The sequence below is a fragment of the Alosa pseudoharengus genome, unplaced genomic scaffold, assembly GCF_046254945.1.
Source record: "Alosa pseudoharengus isolate Yale_2024_CS ecotype anadromous, Long Island Sound unplaced genomic scaffold, YU_APseudo_1.1 YU_APseudo_1.1_scf_9, whole genome shotgun sequence".
NCBI lineage: Eukaryota > Metazoa > Chordata > Actinopteri > Clupeiformes > Clupeidae > Alosa > Alosa pseudoharengus.
The window spans coordinates 26,015,312-26,037,096 of record NW_027468881.1 but is presented as its reverse complement, the minus strand read 5'-3'; the positions used below and the strand labels follow the sequence as shown (position 1 = coordinate 26,037,096).

General features: G+C 43.2%; 1 protein-coding gene across 4 annotated transcripts in view; it reads left to right on the top strand.

The window, feature by feature from the left end:
* Positions 1 to 17,729, top strand: part of LOC143114146 (solute carrier family 12 member 5-like) — a 24,271-nt gene extending 6,542 nt beyond the window's left edge. The window contains exons 4-25 of one of the 4 annotated variants that reach the window (XM_076275626.1): positions 2,230 to 2,284; positions 2,912 to 3,042; positions 3,476 to 3,723; positions 3,884 to 4,095; positions 4,532 to 4,699; positions 6,747 to 6,845; positions 7,754 to 7,811; positions 8,015 to 8,189; positions 8,755 to 8,873; positions 9,770 to 9,868; positions 10,475 to 10,594; positions 10,999 to 11,103; positions 11,356 to 11,524; positions 11,897 to 12,092; positions 12,568 to 12,737; positions 13,488 to 13,619; positions 14,119 to 14,226; positions 14,978 to 15,103; positions 15,793 to 15,980; positions 16,436 to 16,450; positions 16,839 to 16,972; positions 17,638 to 17,729. In XM_076275626.1, the coding sequence (XP_076131741.1) occupies positions 2,230 to 2,284; positions 2,912 to 3,042; positions 3,476 to 3,723; positions 3,884 to 4,095; positions 4,532 to 4,699; positions 6,747 to 6,845; positions 7,754 to 7,811; positions 8,015 to 8,189; positions 8,755 to 8,873; positions 9,770 to 9,868; positions 10,475 to 10,594; positions 10,999 to 11,103; positions 11,356 to 11,524; positions 11,897 to 12,092; positions 12,568 to 12,737; positions 13,488 to 13,619; positions 14,119 to 14,226; positions 14,978 to 15,103; positions 15,793 to 15,980; positions 16,436 to 16,450; positions 16,839 to 16,972; positions 17,638 to 17,729 (2,919 nt within the window). Of the gene's footprint in view, positions 1 to 2,229; positions 2,285 to 2,911; positions 3,043 to 3,475; positions 3,724 to 3,883; positions 4,096 to 4,531; positions 4,700 to 6,746; positions 6,846 to 7,753; positions 7,812 to 8,014; positions 8,190 to 8,754; positions 8,874 to 9,769; positions 9,869 to 10,474; positions 10,595 to 10,998; positions 11,104 to 11,355; positions 11,525 to 11,896; positions 12,093 to 12,567; positions 12,738 to 13,487; positions 13,620 to 14,118; positions 14,227 to 14,977; positions 15,116 to 15,765; positions 15,981 to 16,435; positions 16,451 to 16,838; positions 16,973 to 17,637 lie in introns of all 4 variants that reach the window. The other 3 variants (XM_076275624.1, XM_076275623.1, XM_076275625.1) reach the window with 3 other exon arrangements.
* Positions 17,730 to 21,785: the final 4,056 nt, after the last annotated feature.

Genomic DNA, 21,785 nt, shown 5'->3' with positions numbered 1-21,785 from the left:
CTGTCTCTGCTCTGTGAGCGCCACTTCCACATTAATTCTGTTTCATCAGAAATCCATCCCACTGCTATAAATCTTACTTAATTCCCTCGGCCACAAGCTGACCTCAGCCAAAGCTTTGGAGTACATTTGAAATTCATCCACTCAAAATTGCAAAAATAATTGTATGAGGTTGTAGCCTACTTTCAGAGATGGATGCAAAAATGAATGCCTATACACATTAATAAAGTTGTGTGTTTGTTTTCAAAAACAAATAAGCCAGATTTCATGCATTTGTTTTTCTACTCTCCAGTTTCTTGTTAGCAGGGTTTAAAAATGTTGTTTTTGTGAGCAATCCAAAGTACTAATGGTTGGTAATGCTGATAACCATCTATATCAGAATAAAAGGTGCTAATTGCCTTGCAACAAACTACCAGATCTACTAAGCTACCTAAGCTAACTACCAGAGATGCTTGTATGTATACCATATGATCCTTGCATCCTATCCTATTGCTTCATAATGCAGGCATCCTTTATCAAAACTGTTTGGGATGCTATCTCAAGTGGGCGTTCCTTATGTCATATTTAGGGTGACCACCTGCTAATAAGCCCAAGGGGGGACAAGGGGTATGTTTCTGAGGGACAATTTGGGACACTGCCTGGCGCGGCGGTGCCCCCACCTCACGGTCAGACTCACTGATATTGGTTTACCCATTTCTAGCACATACCACCTTACATGGTATATTAATAATGCCCTATTCCCCTAAACATGTGTAATTGCTGATGCATCATGAATAGGCCAACCAATGTGTATTTTGTTTTTCTAAATAAAGATTCATAATACTTTGAACATTCAATGAATTGACAGATGCACGTCCACTTCCGATTTACTTTAGCTATTTCATTTTATTTATTTTTCATTATTTATTCACTTTAAATAAATTATAATGTAAAACTGTAGGATTAACAGGAATTGTAGTTGCTCAACACCACAGGAACAGTTAAAAAAAAAAAGTCTTAACTCACAACGCCAGAGGTTCACGGAACGAGAAGGGGGAGGAAGGATGGTGGACTTGCATGTTAGTAAAGGCAGGCGCAGGGGGAAAAAACTGTTCAGTGTTCTGGGTAGCCTAACGTTCACTAATGTTGTATGATAAAGTCACATCTAGGTTTGACTTCCTCCGCAATTACTTTGTTGTATGGAATAAAATAACACTGTATTTGTAAATAACAGACTTTATTTTATTGTAGGCTATATGTGCTTTGGGAATATTTCAGCCACCACTTGGCCTAACGTAGGCTACCGCAGTGGATAACGTTAACGTTAGTGAAGGTAACGGTAACGGTAACACTCTTTCAAGTAGGCCTATGGCTAATGAAATCTCTGATAACAGATCAATCCACAGCAATAAAATGTGCTTTGTGTGGTAATAATAGGTAGATGTTTGGTAGCCTATTTGTAGGCTACTGCTAGGTCCATATGATTTCCAGTGTATACAAACGACTTTCAAGCACTGCTCAAGTAGCCTAGCTAAATTAAATGTGTGTAATCGGTCGCGTATGTAACTCTTCTCGACTTATACTTTGTTAAATTTAACATCCCCACAATTTAAATGAGAAACCCATGTTAACAATTCACCTGCGACGGACCTTACACCTAGGGAGAGGGGGGTGTAATTTAAGTCATAACTTGTGTTACCAGAGCCCGTCTACCGATTCTCTGGTGTTACGTTGAAACTATTCAGTTTGGTGCAAACCGATACATTTTAGTAGCTCGTAAACTTCAACGTAGTTTACGTTAGAACTAAGCTAAGATGGAACTTACGTTCAACTGGTGCAACCGGCTGCAGGATATAGAGCACCAACTTTTTTTTGAGCAAGCATTGATTATGCGTGACAGTCTCAATTTGCTGGATGCATGAATTGGGCTTCAAACGCTGTGCGCGCACGCGCTACGCGGGACGGGTGGTCACCCTAGTCATATTCAATTTTGTATGGCCAGTTTCATTTCATCTTTGATCTCAGATACCAAGCATATTATGCAGGTCTAGTATTAAATCACTCTGAAAAGGTTTGGAAAGAGAGTTAGGTTCTCTTTAGTGAGGATTCACTTGACTATGGTTCTCTTTAGTTAGGATTCACTTGACTATGGTTCTCTGAGAAGGCTATTATTCTCTGTAAAGTCAGATGAAACTAAGCTATCAAAGTGTTCATGTTACTGTAACTCACCATCTGATATCTCTCTTCTTCCAGACCATGTTAACAGCAATCTCAATGAGTGCTATTGCCACAAATGGAGTCGTGCCGGGTAAGTGTTGTGTTGTGTGTGAGTTGTGTGCGTGTGTGTGTGTGTGTGTGTATGCCTATTCCTGTACTCCCTCTGGGAGAAAAGTCTCAGGCTGCATTGCCATCGTCCTTTCCAGACGGTTAGCTTCAGATCTCCCAGATGAGGCTAGTAGTGTTGTGGTCCTCTGAGGCCGACTCTCACTGGTATGGAGCTGGTGTGTGATGTGTGTGTGATGTGTGTGTGTGTGTGTGTGTGTGTGTGTGTGTGTGGTGTGTGTGCTAACCTTCACCTCTCCTCTACACCCACCTGCTCCTCTGGACAGCACCACTGAGCACATTACATTAGTGTCCCAGGACCGATGCTGGCCCAGGACATTCATCACAACACTATTGCCATGTATAGCTACTGATCATTGAAGGCACATACTGCTTGTATCAACATATTTAATAAATCTACCAATAATGTATCAATCATTTTAATGTCTCAGTCCTTTAGTGCCTGAAATGGCGTCCTACACTGAATCCGAATTAGACTTCGACTGAATAAAATTGTAATGAAAAACAGCTAGGTCATATCATGCTGTTAGCTTATGATTGGGTGAGATATTATGTCCAGTGCTAAACTCCTGTGTGCATGTCTGGCGTGTAGCTGGAGGCTCCTACTACATGATCTCGCGGTCGCTGGGTCCTGAGTTTGGGGGTGCCGTGGGGATCTGTTTCTACCTGGGCACCACCTTCGCCGGAGCCATGTACATCCTGGGCTGCATCGAGATCCTGCTGGTAAACGACACAGTCGGCTGCACAAACACACACCTCTGATATACTGGTTTCATCATGCTGCACACACACACACACACACACACACACACACACACACACACACACCTCTGATATACTGGTTTCATCATGCTGCAAACACACACACCTCTGATATTCTGGTTTCATCATGTTGCACACACACACACCTCTGATATGTTGGTTTCATCACACTGCTTGATTCACAGCTTAACCAATGGATGACACGGCGTGTTTGTCTCTTGCCACCCTCTGTTTCATGTCTCTTCTCACCCCCCCCCCTCCCCTTCACTCTCTCTCTCTCTCTCTTCAACACCTCTCACTATCTCTGCCACTCTCTCTTTCCTTCTTCCCACTCACTTCTTTCTCTCTCTCTCTCTTTCACACATGCTGCCTGTGCTCGCGCCACCCTCTGCAGATCTACATCGTGCCGGCGGCGGCCATCTTTAAGATGGAGGGTCTGGAGGGCCCCGAGGCGGAGGCGGCGCTGCTCAACAACATGCGCGTGTACGGCACCATCGTCCTCTCACTCATGTCCCTGGTGGTGTTCGTCGGCGTCAAATACGTCAACAAGCTGGCTCTGCTCTTCCTGGCCTGTGTCATCTTCTCCATCCTCGCTGTCTACGCGGGCGTCATCAAGTCCTCTGTTGACCCTCCTTTCTTCCCGTAGGTGTTTTGGTATTGGGTTGCTATCACTAACACATAAACTGCTACTGCTGCTGGTCAAAAAGCTGTTGTGTGGTTGCTAATTTATCTCTCAGAACTCAAAGAATGACTCATTCCACATCTCTCTCTCTCTCTCGCTCTCTCTTGACTTCTCTCACAGAGTGTGTATGCTGGGCAACCGGTCTCTGCTGTCGAAGGGCTTTGATGTGTGTGCCAAGACCATCGAGCAGGCCAATGGCACGGTCACCACCAAGCTCTGGAAGCTGTTCTGTGACTCGGAGTTCCTGAACGCAACCTGTGACGAGTACTTCACCAACAACAACGTCTCCATCATTCAGGGCATCCCAGGGGTCACCAGCGGAATCCTCGCAGGTGACCACACAGAGTTCTTAATCCAGCATTCTTAAGGAATAACGTTATAGATCAACTCAGTGGAGCCACCTAGTAACTAGACTGACACTTTGTTGTGCATGACACGTCAAGCCCACTGTGCTGAAGAGGAAGTGCTAACGACGGCTGCATTAATGGTGCAGTGTGTGTGTAATCATGAGTATAGTCACCCCTCCTAGTGTGCTCTAAGCAGGACATGAATCATGTCAATTTTGTTGATTGGCTGTTCCTATTAAGTTCATAATGCTAATGACATTGCAGTTATGTGTTGCTATTGTATGTACTACATAATAAATAAAATGATAAACAATAATGTCACAATTCTCTCCGTCTCTTTACCTCTTCTCCTCATTGTTCCTCTTCCTGGCACATCTATGTTTTTTTTTTCCATTTCTCTTCGTAACGTTCACTTTTGTAGAGAACCTGTTTGGTACTTACCTGGAGAAGGGTGACCTCGTTGAAAAGCGCGGCCTTCCTTCCTATACCGACCCTGAATCTCCGTTGACCAACCTCAACCGTTTTGTGCAGGCCGACATCAACACTTTCTGGACCCTGCTGGTCGGCATCTACTTCCCCTCCGTCACAGGTCAGTAGAGCTGTCACCAAGGCACTCCTTATGGAACGATGAGGATAATTATTATAACGATGATGATGATGATGATGATAATGAAGATGGTGATGGTTATGATGACGATGAGGAGGATAAGGAGAAGCAGGATTATGATGATGATGATGATGGTGATGATGGTAGTGGTAGTGGTTGTAACATGGTGTGATGTTTTTCTTTAAACAAACTCTACTCTACAAAATCTACTGTTGGAGTATGCGTTACTTTAGCCAACAACACAAACAGCAGCATCTTACTGGCCGGAATTAGCCAGTAAATTGCAGTAATGATCCAGAGGAAGCGTTTCACGGTAACTGGCTGTATTTATCTTCCTGTGAGATGCACATTGCTATGCTAGACGTCAGTTATACAGCAAGATTCTGTATCACTTATGCACTTTTCCCCATAACTGCAATGGTGACTAACAAAAATACACTACAAAGCAGTTCTTCACTAATATACAATAAATAATATAATATTTGTGTGTTTGTGTGTGTGTGTGTGTGTGTGTGTGTGTGTGTGTGCGTGTGTGTGTGTGTGTGAGAGAGAGGGAGAGAGAGAGAGAGAAAGAAAGAGAGAGAGGGCAAAAGAGAGGCACAGCTAGTGATTTGGATGTATGTGGATCTTGTGGTCTTGAACAAGTTGCTGCTCCACTGTGGGCTGCACTTTGAGTTGTCTATCCCCTCCCTTGACTGGCCCAAACACCGTGGGCAGAAGTGATGACAACAGAGAAATGTAGAGCTGTGAGGTGAAGTGAAGCCAGCACCACATCAGCAAAAAGCACAGGATTACACCGTACTACACAACCTCCCAACCTCTGGCCAAGCCTTTCTGTCTCTCGCTCTCTCTGTCTCACACACACACACACACACACACACACACACACACACACACACACACACACATACAGAGATGGAGAGAGCATATTAAGAAAAAAACTATTCAAAGAGATACATATTTCATATCCTTCCTTACACAATGTGAAGAGATTACGCTTCACTCTATTATGTCACTATGAAAAGGTTATTCAGACAAAATGCTTGTACTGAAATACGAGCATTTGGCAAATGTAGCACAATGTATGGTGCACAATGTATGTTCCAATCTGGATCTGTTTTTTTAACACTTAATTGTGTTGATACAGTAGTCTGGTCACGATGCATTGATTTCAACTGGCTACAAGGTCAGTGTCAGTGGATCTGTTTCACCCAGCCAGGGGGTTATCGAGAAATTTATTGACCACACTCGACCCATTATAACAGAGTATTTAACAACACTTTGGTGTATAATCCTATCTCTCTCTCTCTCTCTCTTTCTTTATCTCTCTTTCTCCCCCTTCCGCTCTATATTTCTCTCTCTCCATCTCTCTCTCTATCTTTATCTCTCTCTCTATCTATCAATCTACCGGTATCCATCTATCTATCTATCTATGGTATCTATCTACCTAACTATCTATCTATCTATCTATCTATCTATGTATCTGACTCTGACTAGCTATTTCTCTCATGTCTCAGTCTGTCCGTCTCTCTCTGTTATATCTGTTCTGATGACACGTGATAACATTTCCCTCTTTCACAAACAGTTTTCTCTTTCTTCTGTTATGCAATAATGATTTTACATTTTACAAGACCTGTGAATGATTTTACATTTATAAGACCTGTGAATTATTTTACATTTATAAGACTTGTGAATGATATTGCATGTATAAGACCTGTGAATGATATTGCATTTATAAGACCTGTGAATGATATTGCATTTATAAGACTTGTGAATGATTTTACATTTATAAGACCTGTGAATGATTTTACATTTATAAGACTTGTGAATGATTTTACATTTATAAGACTTGTGAATGATTTTACATTTATAAGACTTGTGAATGATTTTACATTTATAAGACCTGTGAATGATTTTACATTTATAAGACTTGTGAATGATATTGCATTTATAAGACCTGTGAATGATATTACATTTATAAGACCCATGAATGACATTACATGATACGACCTGTGAATGTCTCCAACAGGCATCATGGCCGGATCCAACCGCTCTGGTGACCTGAAGGATGCACAGAAGTCCATCCCCATCGGCACCATCTTGGCCATCACCACCACCTCTTTCATCTGTATCCTTCACACAGCTGTTTATATGAGCCAACAGAACAGAGCTCAGTATAGGCTTCTTACAGATATATACCACATAGATTTGAGACACAGCTGTTTGTATAAGTATAATTATATACTCTTTTGATCCCGTGAGGGAAATTTGGTCTCTGCATTTATCCCAATCCGTGAATTAGTGAAACACGCTCAGCACACATTGAGGTGAAGCACACACTAATCCCGGCGCAGTGAGCTGCCTGCAACAACAGCAGCACTCGGGGAGCAGTGAGGGCTTAGGTGCCTTGCTCAAGGGCACTTCAGCCGTGCCTACTGGTCGGGGTTCGAACCAGCAACCCTCCGGTTACAAGTCCAAAGCGCTAACCAGTAGGCCACGGCTGCCCACATGGTATGGGCCAACAGAACAGAACAGAGCTCAGTACAGATATCACATCGATTTGAGAAACAGCTGTTTTTTATGGACCAACAGAACAGAAAAGAACTCAGTAGGCTTCTTACAGATATCACATCGATTTGGGACACAGCTGTTTGTATGGACCAACAGAACCGAACAGAACAGAGCTCAGTAGGCTTCTTACAGATATATACCACATAGATTTGGGACACAGCTGTTTGTATGGACCAACAGAACAGAGCTCAGTAGGCTTCTTACAGATATATACCACATATATTTGGGACACAGCTGTTTGTATGGACCAACAGAACAGAGCTCAGTAGGCTTCTTACAGATATATACCACATAGATTTGGGACACAGCTGTTTGTATGGACCAACAGAACAGAGCTCAGTAGGCTTCTTACAGATATATACCACATAGATTTGGGATGCTGCTGTGTATAATAAGCATTGATCACCAAGTTCATGTTCTATGGGCTGTGGCCTCATGTTGCCAGTCCTTGACCCCATGCGTTAGACATCTCCTGTGTGATTCTGTTTGGAGCCTGTGTGGAAGGCGTCGTGCTCAGAGACAAGTGAGTTGATTGCAGAATTTAATGACAGTTGAATTGTATTTGATGAGAGCATTCACACAGCTCAAGTTTCTAAAGCTTGTCCATTACAGACAGTGTTAATATATGCTAACAGTTAGTTGACCATAGCTATGCCCCAGTAATTTGCCTTATGTGTCACTGTATGTAAGGTACTGTATGGACTAGCTACCTCCCTCTGGTTACAGGTTTGGAGAAGGTGTCGATGGGAATCTTGTCATTGGCACATTAGCCTGGCCATCCCCATGGGTGATTGTGATTGGCTCCTTCTTCTCCACCTGTGGGGCGGGGCTTCAGAGTCTTACAGGAGCGCCACGCCTGATGCAGGCCATAGCCCGAGATAGCATCATACCCTTCCTCAGGGTTAGTATTTGTGTGTGTGTGTGTGTGTGTGTGTGTGTGTGTACGTGTGCGTTTATGTGTGGTCTTTTGTACCTGCGTGTGTACTTATGTGTGTGTGTGTGTGTGTGTCTGTGCACGTGTGTGTATATGTTTACATTGACATTTACCTGATGGTTTTCATCCACTTACAAATGAACTGACATTTTGGGACAACTTTTCAAAAACTGTCTTTACATACAATACAAGATAACCAAAGAGTGATGTGCAGCCAATTTAATTGACAACCAGGGAAGTAATCAAGTGACAAACAGAAGAAGTCAAGCTAGATAGCTGTGGGCTAGAGCAGCAGGAAGAATGTGTGTGAAAGAGAGGAAAATAAAATCACACTTAATGAGGGCAAACAGCTCTGCCTATGTGACTGGCTGTGTGCTTGTGCCAACCACAGGCTGCACCACCTCCCTGTTGGAGTGTCAAGGTGACGATGGTGTGGTGCCAAAAGTGGCCGCTGTGAACCTGATGCGTCCACTCAGACGCGGCCCGCTGTGATACCTTTGTTGTTGTTGTTGTTGTTGTCGTCGTGCTGCAGGTGTTTGGCCACGGCAAGGCCAACGGCGAGCCCACCTGGGCCTTGCTCCTCACTGCCGGCATCTGCGAGATTGGCATCATCATCGCCTCGCTGGACGCCGTGGCGCCCATTCTCTCCATGTGAGTAACGACGGCTCGTAAACACCGGCCTCAGCTGACAGCCAGTGGCCTTTGAGTGAGGGGGTCAGGTTGGTCTGTGTGCCTGCCTGCTCATACATACTTAACCAGACGCAAACACAATACTCAATCCTGACGCAAACACAATACTCAATCCTGACGGAATGTGACTGATGACCTCTGAAATCAGGTCATTGATCATGTTTTTTTTTTGTTTTTTTTTGGAAATGTGCACATTCTTTTGTGCAAGATGATATGGTAAATCGTTACGCCAGTTGTCCTCATTACATATACACAAGACAGATTGTGTTAATGATGTTATGACATCCTCTGTTTGAAACATACTTTGTTGACATAAGTGTAAGTAAGCATTTTAAAGTATTATGTAAACATCCACTTGGACTATTAGTGGAGGTTTGTATTGCCATCTGTATTCATTCCATATACCTACATTAGAATAACAACTTTCAGCCCTCAGAGACTAAATATAAAAACATACATAGATACATATAATATCATTCTTAATAGACATTTAATCAAAAACATTAAAGCTTTAGTCTGTATACTGTATATGATGTTGATTTGGAGGCATAAGCCACCATCATCTGCATGTGTATCTGTTTATCAGATTAATGCTTTTAGTTTGTACACAGCACAAGGATAAAAATGTGCATAGTCGGTAAACACATCCTTAGATAAGAGCTGAGCCGTGATGTTTTGACTGGAATTTGTGAGCACTTTGTCCTCACTGGAACTATCCTTGCTAATGTCTGTCTGTGTGTGTGTGTGTGTGTGTGTGTGTGCTTTTTCTTTCTGTGTGTGTTTGTATGTGTGTGTGTGCCTGTCTGTCTGTCTGTGTGTGTGAGTGTGTGTCTGTCTGTGTGTGTGTGGATTTGCAGGTTCTTCCTGATGTGCTACATGTTCGTGAACCTGGCCTGTGCTCTGCAGACCCTCCTGAGGACGCCCAACTGGAGGCCTCGCTTCAAGTTCTACCACTGGTCCGTCCACCACCCTCGCCCACATCTCACTAAACACACACACACTTACAACACTCCGTATCACTAAACACACACACACTCACAACACTCCGTATCACTAAACATACTCACACTCACAAAACTCCGTCTCACTAAACACACACACACTTACAACACTCCGTATCACTAAACACACGCACACTCACAACACTCCATTTGACTAAACACAGTCACACTGAACACTCTGACTGAACATAATGCAGATGCCCCTGCATACTCTCACTCCCAGGGTTCTGCCAGTGCTTCAGATGCAGCTCAATGGAGAGCTGGTTAAGCTGATGAAGTGCATTTTGCATGGGGGTGCTATTGATTTTCATACATTAAAGTATAGCCCATCCACGGTCTAATAGGATTTGTATTTACATAGAGCATCTCTAATAAGCAGGACATAATCATGCACAAGCAGTGAATCCCCTCTGTGTGCAATCAATAAATACTTGGTCCACACTGGAATTGAGCTTGAAGGTTTAATCTTCTTTTATAGATGATTTCTCTCTCTTCCTTTCTCTCTCTCTCTCTCTCTCTCTCTCTCTCTCTCTCTCCATCTCCATCTCTCTCTCACTGCAGGGCCCTGTCCTTCCTCGGCATGAGTTTGTGTCTGACGCTTATGTTCCTCTGCTCTTGGTACTATGCCCTAGTTGCCATGGTGATTGCTGGATGCATCTACAAATACATTGAGTTCTGTGGGTAAGTGTCCTCAAAGTAGACACATCAGAGATTTTTCTTTTTTCATTGCACCAAATCTAGGTATTTTAACAAACTGAAACACACTTTTTCATCTCACGTGAGCACCTATTGGTCAAGTGAAAATGATGAGATTTTTGTATTTTATTGATCTCTGAATGGCAAGGCACAGTCTTGACGTTGTGTTTGTGCACCATGCAGTCTGCTTCCATAACTAATCCACCAGTGTGTGGCGGTGCAGTCATAGCAACTATAACTCATCCGTGTGGTGGGTGTGGACCTCTAATCGATGTTTTAGCAGTCCACTCTGGTCTTGTGATAGCCTGTCCTGTAGTACTGTGGTTGTGCTGCTGATGGTCCTGATGTGGTTCTGCGGTGAGTGACCATGTGGCGGTGTTTTCTTACAGCGCGGAGAAAGAGTGGGGTGATGGGATACGCGGTATCTCTCTCAGCGCCGCCCGCTTCGCCCTGATGCGACTGGAGGAGGGACCTCCACACACCAAGAACTGGAGGTGACTGTGTACTACGCTTACACACTCACATACATATGACACATACACATACATATGTACCAACATATATGCACATACACATTTCCATAGAGACACACACACACACACACACACACACACACACACACACACACACACACATACACACAATAAGGCATACGGTATGATTTGCATGGCGCTGCATTAGCTACACTATGGCTTGTCTCTTCCTCCGTCGATGTCCAACTGACCTTTGTGTGTGTTTCCCTGCAGGCCGCAGATCCTGGTGCTGGTCGGCGTTGACGCAGAGCAGAATGTGGAGCAGCCGCGTCTGCTCTCCCTGACCAACCAGCTGAAGGCTGGAAAAGGTCTGACCATGGTGGGCACGTCGGTGGAGGGCACCTACCTGAACAACCACCCCCAGGCTCAGAAGGCAGAGCAGGTGAGCGGCAAGCCGAACTCTAGCTGGCAAGCCTCGTCGATGCTCCTTCACTCTTTTATCGGTCACATTAGCCCCAGTTAGCAGAAAATGATGAAAGACTGAATGGAGATTCATCTCAGATAAGGGCTCCCAAGTGCACAGTCGCCTGCCAAATTTGAAAGCAGGCCCATGGATATTGCCTTATCAATCACTCTTGCTAATTTGTCTCTAAGAGCACATTTCAATTGAATTAAATGACATTTAACCTCTCTTTAATTGAATGTGACTCTCTCTTCTCCTCTCTGCCCTCTCTCCTGCTCTGTCTCTGTCTATCTCTCTCTCTCTCTGCCTTTGTAAAACCCTCTCCAAATTCCCCCGTTTGCGGTCTCGCAGTCCTTGAAGAAGCTGATGGAGAGTGAGCGGCTGAAGGGCTTCTACCAGGTGGTGATCTCCTCCAACCTACGCGACGCCACGTCCCACCTGATCCAGGCCAGCGGGCTGGGCGGCCTGCGGCACAACACAGTGCTGGTCAGCTGGCCACGCAACTGGAAGCAGGCCGAGGAGCACCACCGCATGAAGAACTTCATCGGTGAGAAAGACAAGGGCCGTGTACACTCTTTAAAATAATGTGTTGTCCCTATCTGGACATGGAGATGTGTTGAAAAAACAACGCAAGTTATGTTGTTTTCAACGATATTGTGTAAGAAATAAAAAAAAGTAAACAATACAAACTGTGTTGACCCTATCTGGACACAGAGATGTGTTACAAACAACACAAGTAGTGTTGTTTTCAACACATTCATTTTAAGAGTGTAGGAGAATGGGGGGGTAGGAGATGTAAGACTATTCTTTAGTGTAATGAAGCAGTACTGTAATACTGTATGTTTTATATATATATATATATATATATATATATACATATACACAGTATTTAATTATTATTATTATATATTATATACATATGCTTATAGATAAACACATGCACTTGTTTATTAACTCACTGTCACTGTGTGTATTATATTTATATGTGTGTGGGCCTGTGTGTGTTCATTCGTCTGTCCCAGAGATTGTCAGGGAGACTACCGCAGGTCACTTGGCCCTTTTGGTTCCTAAGAACATCTCAGCATACCCATCCAACGGAGAGCGCTTCACTGAGGGACACATCGATGTGTGGTGGATCGTGCATGATGGAGGCATGCTGATGCTGCTGCCATTCCTTCTCCGGCAACACAAGGTAGCGTCTCATAGACAAGGTAACATCTCATAGGGACAAGGTCATAGGGACAAGGTCATAGGGACAAGGTAACATCTCATAGAGACAAGGTAGTGTCTCCTAAGGAACAAGGTAGTGTTTAATTGGGACAAGGTCATAGGGACAAGTTAGTGTCTCATAAGGAACAACGTAGTGTCTCATAGGAACAAGATAGCATCTCATAGGGACAGTGTATCGTCTCATAGGGACAAGGTAGTGTCTCATAAGGAACAAGGTAGTGTTTAATTGGGACAAGGTCATAGGGACAAGTTAGTGTCTCATAAGGAACAACATAGTGTCTCATAGGAACAAGATAGCATCTTATAGGGACAATGTATCGTCTCATAGGTAATAACAGTGTTCCGTACACATGGATTTCTCACAGGGCAGGGAGTTAACGACAGGATAACGGTCTTCCGTAAACACGGATGTCTGACATGGGTTAATGGTGAGGAATGAAGTCAGGCTGAAATTAAGTTTAATTTAGGTTGTGAGTGTAGCAGTTCAGCACTTTTTTAAAGCTGCTGTGAGCAACGCTTCTTAGTCATCTGGACTCCCTAATTAGTGACTATAAATGGAACCAAATAAGACAACTTTCATCCTTCCCACACAGTTTTGTGTACGCATTGCAGGGAGAGCTCTTTTATGGTGGCTAACTCACAGCCTCTGTAACTGTCTATGTCTAGTGTATGAAATTATTGGTTGTAAAATGGACTGATTGCTTGGTTTCAGGTGTGGAGGAAGTGCAAGATGCGCATCTTCACTGTGGCCCAGATGGACGACAACAGCATCCAGATGAAGAAGGACCTCATGACCTTCCTGTACCACCTCCGTCTTGACGCCGAAGTGGAGGTGGTGGAGCTGGTGAGAACCCTCGCCTAAGGCTGTGCAATTAATCAACTAATCAATGACTTCCAACAATTATGAAAACAAGATAACTGAAATATAACGATCATTTTGCTGCATTCCGTTTTGCAACAATGTTATTGTTTTGTGATGAGTGTCCTGAGATAAATTACCACTGTAAAGCACCCTTTTGCTTTACAGTGGTAACTGTATATTATATTTTTAGACATGCATTTTTGTTATTTGTTTTACAGTTGAATTACATTTATATTTCAATTTAATTCACTGTTATTATTTTTTTTTAAAGTTTAGAAAATGGATGATGTTTTCAATACTTTCAAGATGTTTTCAAGACTATTGTGTTAAATAACAGTGATCTCAACATTTGACCAAAATAACCCTGATTATGATTTCTGCTGTAATGGAGCAGACCCAACCTCGTCTCTGGGGTCACTTCCTCCAGTGCCCCTTACCCCCAGTCATGTTTGATAACCGCTATTTATTTCCCCGCCTGCAGCAAGACAGTGATATCGCGGCCTACACCTATGAGAAGACCCTGGTGATGGAGCAGAGGTCGCAGATCCTCAAGGAGATGCACCTCACCAAGAACGAGCGCGAGAGAGAGGTACAGTAGCATTGACAAAGAGTCCACTGGTCTAAATAGATATGGAGCAGTTTTTGCAAGCACAGTTCGGTTTCACAACTCACACTAGACGTTTGAGCTGCTTTATGAATGTTTTACTTGCAACAACTCAACTTGATGAATGTGTTACTTGCAGTATCAGATCCAGTTCAATTACAGTCAGTGTGGTTAAAAAGTCAGTCCGATTAAAAAATATAATGTAAACTGTATACCCTGATACTCTGGTTGGTGCTTTAATCAGATTGTTCTGCACATGTATCTGCAGTGCAGTAACATGTACAATACAATCTGATTATTATCAGAACACAGAATATTCCAGTGCACATGCTAAGTAAACTAAACTAGTGAAATCTGATTCCATGATGACACATTTACATTCAAGAATTATGAAACTGTATCATAAACTCTAACTAAATTATAATTAGAATATTGGTCACATGACAGATCTAATCAGATTGAAATTGAATATGGATATTGGATTTCAGTCCAATTACACAATTTCCATATTCGGGTCCACATGTCCACGGGGACTGGGGTTTGAGTCCAATCCGGGTCCTTTCCCGATACACCCCATGTCTCTCTCCCACTTGCTTCCTGTGACTCTCTTGACCGTCCTGTCAGATTAAAAACGCATACAGTACAAAAAGCCCCCCCAAAATAAAAGAGTATAATCAAAGTGAAATCTGATTGGTTTGTTTGCATGTGACCGCACTGACCGTGTGTGCGTCCACAGATCCAGAGCATTACAGATGTGTCCCGTGGCTCCATCCGTCGGAAGCACCCCACCACCCTGAGGACCCAGCAGAGCACAGGCGATGAGTCGGCCGCCGGCGGTGCCGAGGGCAAGCCGGAAGAGGAGGTACTGCCCTCTGCTCCTGCCTATCCATCCCGGACCACCCATACATACACACACACACACACACACACACACACTCTCTCTCTCTGTCTCTGACACCCCCCCCCAGCACACACTCTATATTTGTGTCTGTCTTTGGTCTACACACACACACACACACACACACACACTCTCTCTGTTTGTCTCTGTGTCTGGTCCACACACACACTCTCTATGTCTGTGTGTGTGTCTGGTCCATGTGCTTTGGCTCGTCTCATGCAGGCTCTCTGGCTGTTCTGCGCAGGTGGTTCTTCTCACTGAGAGGAAAAGGGACAGCAGCGCCTCTCATCTGCGTCACCTCCACGCTCCCGCTGTCTCTTTCGCTTCTGGGCTCTCTCTATCACGCCATTTATGTTTGTTTTTTGTTTTCTCTCTATCTGTCTCTCTCTCTTCATGTGCCAACAGATCAGCATCATATGCTCATCTGCTGTGTTTTTGCGGCCATTGTGGCTTTGAATCACTCCATCTTTCTCATTTGGCTTAATTCACTCTTCTCTCTCTCTTTCTCGTTTTATTTAATGCATTTGTTTTTCTTTTTCGCAAGTTGTTCTGAAAGTGGGACTGACGGCGTTATCTTCCCCCTCCTTTCCGGTTCCCTCGCTCTCTCGCTCTTGCACCTCTCTCAGTCTTTCCGTGTCTCCCGTGCACGACAGGTGCAGCTCCTCCAGGGTAAGAACGCCACCCCCACGCCCACGTCCCCGACCTCACCCACCGCGCCCACCCCAGGATGCACCACCCCTGGGGAGGAGGTGCAGATGACCTGGACGGATGACGGGGACAAGGGCAAGAATCCGGCCGTCGCCCATCCAGACAACATCAAGGATATGTTCAACATGAAACCGTAAGTCTTTGTGAACCATATACTTTAGCAAGCCCCCTCTAAACAACAATTTTGTTTTTCAATAAATGATTGACAGAGGCTGTATAATAAGTTGTGAAGGATATGTCCAAGCCATTTTTTGTATATATATTTAGTCTTTATTCTTAAGGATAATGGGTTTTAATGACAATCTTTCAATGAACACTCTTAACACAAGTGATCTCTTGACAATGTGCCTATGAAATGCAAATAAGCCTCACATAAGAGGGCATCCTCTGAAGGATCCTTAGGAGTGAAGGAGACTTGACTACATGCATTAGGTGGCATTATGCTCTGTGAGCACTTAAAGAGAGAGAGAGAGAGAGAGAGGAGCTGGCCAACAGACGTCTGAGTGTCAGGTGCTGATGTGTCCCTCTGTGCCCTGTGTAAAAACTCTGTGTGTGCTTTTTCATTGTTCTCTCCCACCCCTGCAACAGTGAGTGGGAGACCCTGTGAGTATCTCGTTATGTTCTTGCTCATGTTTTGCATGTTTTTTAATAGACATTATTTCCCCCCCCCTATATGCACTCCCTGTACGGGTAGAGCATCAAGGAGACCGTAATTGTTTTTTTAAATTGGATGTAAATTTAATGTAGCAGTGCTTTTGCGGAGGAGTTTCTCTCACTTGCACATTATTTTTTCATCACAAGCTTTTTCAGAATCCTCCCACTGGCAGTGTAAACAAGCCTGTGGATGTTTAAGTAACAAAAGGCATATCAGTGGTGTTTCTTTCAGCATGAAGTGTTTGGAAAACGACAACACTTTCAAAAGCTAAGTGTTGTAACTGCTGATGTTCCGTTGAGTGCCTCTCTCTCCCTTTTCTCTCTTTCTCACTGCCAGGAACCAGACCAATGTACGTCGTATGCACCACGCGCAGAAGCTCAATGAGGTCATTGTGAAAAAGTCCCAGGAGGCTAAGCTTGTTCTCTTGAATATGCCTGGACCTCCAAAGAACCGCATGGGAGATGAGAACTGTATCCTTTCTGTGAAAGTATAAGTATAGTATATATACTCTTTTGATCCCGTGAGGGAAATTTGGTCTCTGCATTTATCCCAATCCGTGAATTAGTGAAACACACTCAGCACACAGTGAACACACAGTGAGGTAAAGCACACACTAATCCCAATGCAGTGAGCTGCCTGCTATAGCGGCGCTTGGGGAGCAGTGAGGTTAGGTGCCTTGCTCAAGGGCACTTCAGCCGTTCCTACTGGTCGGGGTTCAAACTGGCACCCCTCCGGTTATAAGTCCGAAGCGCTAACCAGTAGGCCACGGCTGCCCCCAAATGAGATTGAAATTATGATTTTGACATTGAAATGAGATTAGGATGACTACCTCATATGATCTAAAGAAAATCCAGATATTCTGTTGAATTACCAGCACTCCCCCAGGACTGTGTCTGAAATCTGACATGAGTCTATTGGATTTTTGATTTTTAATCCATTTGGATTTATAGGCTAGATGTCATCTTTCTGTGTTGTTGAAATATATATTATTTATTTTGATTTATATGTATTTGTAACTAAATGCATGGAATTCAGTTGCCAACTAGAGCTGTTGCAATAATTCATTTGGTGTAGTTATTCAAATGTATATCACTCTAAGCTAAGGCATGGGTCCATAACTCTACACCTCTCTCAGATATGGAATTCCTGGAGGTTCTGACAGAGGGTCTCAATCGGGTCCTCCTGGTGCGTGGCGGTGGACGTGAGGTCATCACCATCTACTCCTGAGAGGCTGGTCGTGTTTTCTCAAGCCCCTCCCCCGTCCCTCACCACCACCACCACCCCACTGCCCTCATCTCTACAGTGGACTCTGCCCAAGTCAGCTCCACGTCCAGACCCAGCACCTGTAATATAAAGACCTGGCCACATCCCACCATGAGCAATACTCTATCCACATATCAAATCATGTTGCACTACATCGTCAGGTAACCTCCCCAATCACACACCTGCTCAACATGTACCTGCACTCTTCTGGCACTGTAACCAGTGTAACCCCCCCACACACACACACTGTAACTCCCTCTCTCCGCCTCTCGACGGATCTCTTACTTTTTAAAGAAAACAAAAGAGCTGTAATCTCTGGTTTTGTTATTCTCCTAGTGGTCAGAGTGATCAACTTTTTTCGTGTTAGCTTGGTGTTTTTGTTCCCTCAGTACATGGGTTAGTTTGGCTGAGAGGCTTTTTCCTCATTTGCTCCTCATCACTGGGGATGCACTGGATCCCAAAGACTGATCGAACCTAACCAAACACTCCTCTTTATCTCTCTCTCTCTCTTACTCTCTGTATCCTCTGCAGAACAACTCAATAGCTTTTCACTGCTGACGTGTACTATTAGGCTATATGTGAACATTTCTTGTATTTTTATTTTAGAAAAAAAAAAAACGAGACAGTTCATAAATCTCATTAGATGTTTGTGAAATTTCTCAAAGTTACTGAATGAGGTGAGGTGGAATTTACGCTGATCAAGATGTCTTCCAGTGGAGGCCTGGGGTCGTGTAGGAGCACAGGCGCTATCACAGACTGACTATTAGAGAATATAGTATCGATTTTGCACTGCTGCAACACTAGAGTGGTGGCGTTAAGGAAAACTACAGGGACTTATATGGGATTAGCCAGATGCTTATGATGTCGCCAGCCAGCCGCCAGCGTGGCGCTCATGCACAGAGTGTGAAACTCATGCACTTTGCTTCAATCTCACAAACAAAAATGCACTCCACACGCGCTCACTTCACACACTCGATGTTTGACACCCCACCTCTGATGGAGGTTGTTAGAAGTCTCACGGAAGACATGTCCCCAACACCTCTCTAAAAACAAGAAGGGTTTTTGGAGTGTATTAAGAACGTTTTAAAATTGAAGAGCAGAGTTGCAGTTGGATGCCAAACAGAGAGTGGGGGGAACAGCAGGCACATGCCACGTGTCTCTACTTTTACAGAGCTCCTGTTTGTATCTGTTGTATCATTGCTTTTCTTACTCCTACTAGCCACCGCCATCACTTGCATGTTGATGCTGATCTGTGTGTTAATTGTACTGAAATGACCTGATTTTGCTACAGTGTGTTAGTGTGTCCAATTCCCCCCCTCATGATGGACAGCTTTGCCATGTGACCTGGGCAGATGAGCCAGAGTGTGTGTATGCATGCGTGCGTGCGTGCGTGCGTGCGTGCGTGTGTGTGTGTGTGTGTTCGTGTTAAAGCAACACCAAAGAGTTTTTTGTACCTTAAAATAATGTTTCCAAAATCGTTTCAGTGGTTCATCAACTCGTAACAGAGTGAACGGCACTTTCTGCATTCGCTTCGCGGCCCTCTATCGGCTATAACCGCACTATGTAAGTTTGCCGGATCGGGTAGCGGTTCTGTAGTTCGATAGAATGAGACATGAGAAACTACAAATTTGACTTGCATCTGATGTCGCAATACATCGTACTTTCATAAAATCATGCAACATATGCTACCTTGTCTGTGGACATTGTTATTTGCAAAGCTGGTGCTGGATAAACAAATAGTGCATGCGACAGAGGAAAAGTTCTTTGGTGTTGCTTTAAAGAGTGTGTGTGTGTGTGTATGTATGTGTGTGTGTGTGTGTGTGTGTGTGTGTGTGTGTGTGTGTGTGTGTGTGTGTGTGTGTGTGTGGTGTCATGTTAAAGTGTGTTATCCTCATATACGTGACTGAATGTGCATGTGTGTCCACATGTCGTCCAGTATGTGTGTCTGTGTATGTGTTTGTCAGGAGACCAGACTGAAAGCAGCTCCTACTGCAGCTGTTGTGACTGAGCACAGTGCCAAAGAGAGATGTGCAAGGAGAGAGAGAAAGAGAGTGAGAGAGAGAGATTGAGAGAGTGAGAGAGAGAGAAAGAAAGAGAGAGCGAAAGAGAAAGAAAGAGGGAGAAAGAGAGAGGGAGAAAGAGAGAGAGAGGGAGAGGGAGAGAAAGAGAGCAGTTCTGGCCCACATCTGCCTGTATGAGGCGAGCGAGGTGTGACGCTGAGATGCTGTGAGAAACTCAACACAAGCGCAGGATGCCGCGGTGCCGCAGCTCTGAAGGATGATGTTTGGCAGAGCGGAGGCGTCCGGGTAAAAATGAAATGCAGAGAGATAGATAGATAGATAGGAAAATGGAGGGAAGAGGCATCTGGTGTGGGTTGAGGAAACATGTTGTCGATCTGACCAGGGCCTGAGATACTGTGAAGCGCCTATAGCGCCCCCCCCCCCCCCCTCCATATCTGTAAATAGCTTTCGTGTTGTCCGAATCGCTCCCCAGACTGCAGAGGATTCGGCCACTGATGTGCGCCCCATCAGGGCTGCATCCATATTAGAGTCAGACACTATCTGGGTCAACGCTAGCAAGCTGTTTTATGACCATCAGCTGCCTGCAGTGAAATGTTTTTCTTCACTCCAGAGCTTTCTGGACTTCAAAGCCCCATTTATGTTTGTTTTTAATCTCCATGCCCTTTATTGATGGCAATTTGGGTGCATACCTGAACATAAAATTAAAAAAAATATATTATAAAGGGGTCCAATATATATGTGAATCATGTGTGGGTAAAGCCAAATACAAAGTTATGTGAGTTAAATTTATAACAAAACCCCCTGCTAACAATAGCTATACAGTGTGTTGTATTGCATGTACAGAATGCTCAGCGTCTAAATGAAAAAAAGAAAATATTTTGTATATGTGTAATCGATCCATTTATAGACACAATATTTATTTTCCTTCATAATCATTTTTAGCAGACTGCCATTTATAGTTACAAATTTGAATTCTTGCCAAATCACAGAATTATACAAAGTGTGCCATACAGATGAAAGAAATCAATTAGATAGATAGATAGATAGATACTTTATTGATCCCTAAGGGGAAATTCAAGATTTTTATAAATTATGAGAAATACTTTCAATATTCTGGGTTTATATTCCATATTTTTCCATAGCTTATTAGATAGTAGCATATCATATATAGTATACCATGAATTTATCATTGAAATGCATTCATTTGTTGTCTAAAAGAAACAGACTGCTGGTCGCGCCATAGCCAATTCACCATTTAACATAATGCACTGATTGGTTGGGGTATACAGATTTGGCTAAATAACCGATATAGTAAAAATATTGTAATGAAAGTATGACTAATCACAGAATCAAATAGGCCTATTCATACACTCAGTGGATTTTTGTTTGATAGCTTCAGAAATATTAGCCCTTGACTCAACATGTATGTGTTATTTATTTTTATATTTAAAAAATATACAGATATATACATAGATATATAAATAAAATGTATGTACACATAAAGATATACATAAGCTTCGGCTGCAAATATGTTAATTATTTGCCATTGAAAATGGATGGCGCTGCAATATGTTCACTCGTGGTAGAAATCTATAATATTTCAGATATTTTTTGTATGGTACAGTTTTTTGAAAGAATAATCTTTGGTGAATATATATATATATATATATATATATATATATATATATATACAGTATATATATATATATATATATATATATATATATATATATATTAAGTAGCTTAACAAAGGAACCTCTTTTTGATGTCTTGTGTAATTCTGTATTAAGGTTAAGAGTGATCTTTTATTTAATTCAGTGGAAAACGCTGCTAAAAAAGTGTATGCTGAGCCAAAACAAGAAAAAAGATGACAATATGAAAGTAACTAACATGGCAACTTCACTCTGGTGAAAGATCTGTCTCAGAGAAACAGGCCAGCTTTGCTTCATGGAAAGTTACAGGGTTTCCTTTTCTAAAGTGCAGAAGCAGGTTGATAAAA